General features: G+C 35.1%; 1 protein-coding gene across 1 annotated transcript; it reads left to right on the top strand.

Moving 5' to 3' along the window:
- Positions 1-154: 154 nt before the first annotated feature.
- Positions 155-2,415, top strand: LOC120204406 (RNA-binding protein CP29B, chloroplastic-like). The gene is made up of 5 exons (XM_039204503.1): positions 155-548; positions 813-914; positions 1,367-1,765; positions 1,952-2,052; positions 2,235-2,415. Exons 1-4 carry the CDS (start codon positions 168-170, stop codon positions 2,012-2,014), a joined length of 945 nt encoding a protein of 314 aa, XP_039060434.1. The 5' UTR covers positions 155-167; the 3' UTR covers positions 2,015-2,052; positions 2,235-2,415.
- The last annotated feature ends 3,652 nt before the right edge of the window (positions 2,416-6,067 follow it).

The raw sequence follows: 6,067 nt of genomic DNA, 5'->3' as shown, positions 1-6,067 counted from the left end.
GCAACCAAGTAGGCAACTTGATCTGTTGCCCTTCTTTATTCCATTTCCCCTTCTATAAATATTTAACCTAACCAAACTTCTGCTGCTTAAACCCTCAGTTCCACTTCAAAAACCTTATCTTTTTAGCTGTAGCGGAAAACAACGGCTGAAAAAGAAGCGAAGAAGCCATGTCTGCAACATCTGCTTCATCTCTTATACTCCCATCTCTTAAACCCAAGGTCTTATCTTTATCAAACTCAACACCCATTTCACTTTCCCTCTTCTCCCTTTCTCACAAGACCCACGCAAAGCCTCTCTTTTGTTATGCTCCTCAAAGTTTTGAGCTTTTGGCCAAAAACTCTTCTTTCCCTTCTAAGTTCATCAGGAACGTTTCCGTTTCATCTGACTATGGTCATGAAGGTGATTTATTTGGTAGTGATGAGGATGGAGAAGAGGCTCCTGTTTTCTCTCCTGACTTGAAACTTTTTGTGGGAAATCTTCCTTTCAGTGTGGATAGTGCTCAGCTTGCTGGATTATTCGGTAGCGCTGGAAATGTTGAGGTGGCTGAGGTACTTAATTTTCCTTTCTAATTTTACTTAGTAATTTGCCATTTGCCAATTTTGTGCTTCTCGATGCGTTTGAATGTTGAAAGCTCAAAAGGAATTTAGCTAATTGAAGGATCAATGTGTAAGTTGTCATTTGATGATTTAATTGAGCACGGATTTTAATAGATGCAACATAGACGGTGGAACTTTTGTCTTTCACTTCAGTCATTTGTGAATTTAGAATCACAAACGCTGACTTTGATGTGATGAAAATTTTGCTTTCGGCAGGTGATTTACGACAAGGTAACTGGGAGAAGTAGGGGATTTGCTTTTGTGACCATGTCCACAATTGAGGAAGTTGAAGCTGCTGAACAACAGTTCAATGGCTATGTAAGTGATTTTCTGGGGTCGTGTTCGTATATGCTATGATTGTTTTTTTCACATTTCTTGTTTGGATTTGCTTTGTTTACAATTCTATTGGAAACAATGTGACTTTCCATTTTTTTTTTAGTTTTGAGAACATATCATGAACAGATTCTCATTTGTCATTATTAGAAAATTTGAGGGCTGATGTCTTGTTGTTTTGGTTTTAAAACCTACTTTCGCATATGAATCCGATCGACATCTGAAGTAAATGCTTTTTACTTTCTTCCATATTCTCTTTTGCAGTATTGTGGGGGAAAGGGGTATTTGCATTGACAAGTTTGCTTGAGTTTTGACAGCATTGTTAATAGCTAATATCCCCATCAAAGTAATAAACTCATGATAAGTTTATAGGTTTTATGATAAGCTTCTGTTCGGATTATCATAAAATATTCTTCTGGTTGACTTACTGGTTACAGGAACTGGAAGGGAGGGCATTGAGGGTAAACTCAGGACCTCCTCCTCCTCGTAGGGAAGACTTTTCTTCTAGAGGAGGAAGAGGCAGGGAAGATTACTCTCCCAGAGGAGGAAGAGGCAGGGAAGACTACTCTCCCAGAGGAGCAAGAGGCAGGGAAGACTACTCGCCTAGAGGAGCAAGAGGTGGTCCTCCTATGGGAGCTTCAAATCGTGTCTATGTTGGTAACCTTTCATGGGGTGTTGATGACATGACACTCGAGAACTTGTTCAGTGAGCAAGGCAGCGTTGTGGAAGCAAAAGTCGTTTATGACAGGGAAAGTGGTAGATCAAGGGGTTTTGGCTTTGTAACTTACAATTCTGCTGAAGAGGTTGACAGGGCCGTCAGATCCTTGAATGGTTCTGTAAGTTTATTAGTGCCTTAATCTTTCATGTGTGAATGTTTATAGCAAATTGAGAATTAGTAATTATATAATTTATATTTGGTCATTTGGCTAATTTATATGGTCAATATCTTTAATGCTTCTTCCATTCTATGTTGGGCCGTGTGCACCTAATGAATGTTCTATACATGATTTTGTCTGGTGCAGGATTTGGATGGCAGATCAATTCGAGTCACTGTGGCAGAGTCTAGGCCAAGGCGCCAATTTTGAGTGCTGATGTTTCCGACTGCTGCTTCTTAATTCATAGGGTATGACTCGGAGATCTTCAGTTTTCAATTCTGAAGCACAAGAACTTTCTTGTCGACCTTTTATCTTATCCGACATTATAACACATTTTAGGTTGACAATGTGCTCGATTACACGAAATTTGGTCTTAAATTAAATGTTCATCGCTTGTATTTATTTTTGGATTGGATTCTCTTTTTATCAGGGACAACTAGAATATGCAGCTGGAAGATGGCAACTTCAGTCTTATTCTGTTTAGGGGAATCTATAAATATGTTCCTTCTTGTATCGGCTGCATTTGGACGCAATGGCTGATCTTTTCGACATCTGTGTATAGATAAGAGAAGGTTGACAATATCCATTGAAATATTTTCATTATATGCTAATAACTATTTTATGTTTCAATCAAAGATCAAAATCCATTACAAATATGTTGTCCTGCAACAAGCCAACAACCCGATTAATATGCTTTATTTTACAAAATTAAAAGCAATTGAATTATACAATGTCGCTTTCTATCTACCCAACATCGCCATCCTTAACCTCCTGTAGGCAAAACCAGCGGCCAAGCAAAAGCAAAATTCTTTTGGAGAGACTGATGCGTCCCTGATATGTAATATTACACAAATTAAATCTATAAGCATACAATGTCGCTTTCTGTTATGTTACGCTTTATAAATCTTGGAAGTAAATTTAGAAGGGGTCGAGATATCCATTAAAATGTTTCGTTTTGGTAAAGCAAACGCATTCAGAAATTAGAATGTTTCGTTTTGGATGTATGCAGGCGTGGCTTGAAGCAATTTCACAATGGTTGGGCTGACGGACCGGCATTCATAACGGTATCCGATCAAGACTGGACATTGCTAAATCTATGACTTCAAAGTCACGGGACAGCGTGGAACGCTATGTCGGCATGGACATGTTTTGTCGCTCAGAGCTGCTGTTGTTTATGCGCACATAAAATCTTAAGAAGGATACAATTAATAAAATGAATAATTAATATAAAAGAATTTGAATGTAGTTGCTCATCCTGACCACCAGTTAGATCCGCCAGTGCCATCGTCATTATGCCGAAAAAGGAAACTCTCTGTACATTCCCTCAACCTCATGGAGAAGCTAAAATAATCCTCCGTTTCAATCGACCATAGTCATTATTGTTAGACAGTTCTTTGAAACGGATGGAATCTCAGGCTAAGTTTATTTGCAGGGGAATAGTGGAATTAAGACGTTGAAACACATAAACCAAGCCAACAAGTTGGGGTTGCCATCTCCTGTTGAAATATATCAGCATAACATTTAAAATATTTCTTTAATAGAAGCGGTTAGTTTTATTAAACGAGAAGGAAATATCCAAAATTATAATAAAAGATTTACAACCACAAGTATGAACTAAACATATAATTAAGATATTTTCTTATAAAGAAGCTAATCACTTGAGATCAAACTAGAACTATACAAGGAAGAAGTTACAAACCTATCCAAAAATATTGAACAAAAGATAAATACAAATAGATCTAACTGCATCAGCAAACAAACCACATGGGATTAAACTATTGAAATACCACCGATGTACAAACCAAATCGAGCGTCATAAGACAACTATCTCCAATGTAAATCACATATTCAAATTCAATTCGGAGGTCTAAAGCAGGGAAAATCAACAAGATAATAAATAAGCGCAATCTTAATCAATTGATGTGACGTCAAATCCAACCCTGAAAAAACTAAACGAAAAAGAGTCAAACAACTAATAAAAAATCGAAGATATGTCAAAAGATAAAAAACATACTATAAAAATAGAGAAATATGCTTCATAAAAATAAAGTTATTAAAAAAATAAAATAGAAAAAAAAATCAATAGACAACAACCAACTCCCAAACTAATGCCGTCCGAGAGAGAAAAAAAGGGAACAAGTGTGCGGCGCAAAAGCTTTAGAGAATTTTATAACATATATAATGATTAAATAACTATTATGTTATTTATCATCATAAAAAATTATTCATGTTAAAATAATCTAATTCGATAAAAAGAAATTCATTTTTAATAAATTGAATAAAATATGTCTAAAAATCCAAACAATCAAATTCTTAATTAATTTCTTATTGCTGGTAGAATGGTTAGAAATTAAAATTATTGTTTTAGGTTATTTATTGGGGTTATAGTTATCAAATTATATATGACTTGACTTTTCTGATATTTCATTCTCAATATCAAAATCCGAGGTATTTTATTTTGTGATGGATTCAAGTATATTTATGAATTTAATTTATTATTATTGTTAGTTTGAAAAGATAAATCTTATATTTAGATTTTATATCAAAATTATTTTAATTCTATTAAATGACATAAACTTAGAATCATTGAGAATCAATTATTTGAAGAAACATAAACTTAAAGAAATTGCAGTGAAGACACTGAAAAATCCATGCTTTGAAGAAAATAAAGAAGAAGAAGAGAGACTAGTTGAAGACGTATAAATACACAGTAAAGTTAGAAAATAAGTTATCATCTAACAATGAAAAAGAACAATAAGTCTCTAAATAACATTCTTTTTACTGAGAAACCCAAGCTTTGATAAAAAGAAGAGAGCTGTTGTTTATATCGGAATAAGAAGCACGATGAGCTTCTGGCAAGCACTCTTCAAGCTGGCACCTATAAGAGGGGAGTCAAATACTGATTAAAATCATTGTCATGGTTGGTTAAACATATCAAGTCAGTCGATTTAATGCACCACATCAATATTTTATTATTCAATAATAATTATTAACGATAAAGTGATTGATTTGTTATAAATCGATAATATGAATAATCAAATCATTATTTTTGAAACAGTGGTACATAGAATTTTTTTTGGATAAATAAAAGAATATTATTACTCAAAAGGGAACAGTAAACTACTACAATACAGACATCAAAACAGTTACAGTACATACATCAAAACAGATTCAGTCATCAAACCAACCAACGTGGAACATGAACAACCAACATAGAAGGTTAGTCAATACCCCATTGAATACAAAGAGAGATATTAACTCTATCTATTTTATTGATTATCCTATCTCTTAGTTGAATTCTAACAAACTCCTTAATAGCTTTAAGAATTTCATCAACAGTTCTTGAGCTTCTTCGGAATAGCCTTTTGTTTCTTTCTTCCCAAAGAGAAAAAATAAATGCAGTCCATGCAAGCTTCAGAATATTTATAAGGAGGGAGTTACCTGTCCAGGTACCACATGCCCAGGACATTAGATGATCCCAAGATAATGAAGATCTCCGCAAGTCGGTTAGTAGTAAGATTTCCTTCCATAAATAGCTTGCTAGTGGGCATTCCATGAACATGTGATCTCTCGTTTCCTGTGCTTATTTACATAAAACACATAAACCATCAGTAGCAATACCCATATGTTGTAGTCTAACTTTAGTAGGAAGTCTGTCCAAAATAGCCATCCAAGTGATCATGTTGTGTTTAGGAATGTGGAGGGGAAACCAAATCAGATTATGTCAATGAACTTTGTCTCTCTTAACCCTAGTCTCTTCCCAAATTGCACGAATTGATGTTGCTTCGGTTGAGAAAACAGTGTTGGCTTCTCTCCTTAGTTTTAGTAATTTTCTGAAGCTCCAGCTGGTATTAGTACCGCTATCGATGTGCCAGAAGTCTTTATCGTTGAGGACGTAATTGTTTAGCCAAGCAACCCACAATGAGCCTTCACCTTCTAGGATACTTCAAATAAGCTTGATCATACACGCCTTATTCCACATTTTTAAGTCCTTTAAACCAAGTCCTCATTCAGGTTTCGATTGACATATCGTTCCCCAGCTTACTCGAGCTCCAGTAGCCGCTTTATCTAAACCTTTCCAGAAAAAGTGAGACCAAAGTTGCCCAATCTTTTTAATAATAGATTGAGGTAGAAAAAGTTGTATGCACCAGTAGTTAGCAACACTGAACAAGACCGCTCTTATAAGTTCGAGTCTACCTGCATAAGACAAGAGTTTACCTAACCAGTGGTAAAAACTAGACTTGATATTATCAATGAGAACAT

The sequence above is a fragment of the Hibiscus syriacus genome, unplaced genomic scaffold (genome assembly GCF_006381635.1).
Source record: "Hibiscus syriacus cultivar Baekdansim isolate YM2019G1 unplaced genomic scaffold, ASM638163v2 tig00010871_pilon, whole genome shotgun sequence".
NCBI classification, from domain to species: Eukaryota; Viridiplantae; Streptophyta; class Magnoliopsida; order Malvales; family Malvaceae; genus Hibiscus; species Hibiscus syriacus.
The sequence above is the reverse complement of the archived record's forward strand: the minus strand, read 5'-3'. Positions and strand labels throughout refer to the sequence as shown.

What these genes read in the sequence shown, in the direction of transcription:
- LOC120204406 (XM_039204503.1), top strand. Translation starts at nt 168, where the DNA reads ATGTCTGCAACATCTGCTTCATCTCTTATACTCCCATCTCTTAAACCC. An exon ending in AACAACAGTTCAATGGCTAT is followed by an intron (nt 915 to 1,366) that starts GTAAGTGATTTT and finishes TACTGGTTACAG; the next exon opens with GAACTGGAAGGGAGGGCATT. An exon ending in TCAGATCCTTGAATGGTTCT is followed by an intron (nt 1,766 to 1,951) that starts GTAAGTTTATTA and finishes TGTCTGGTGCAG; the next exon opens with GATTTGGATGGCAGATCAAT.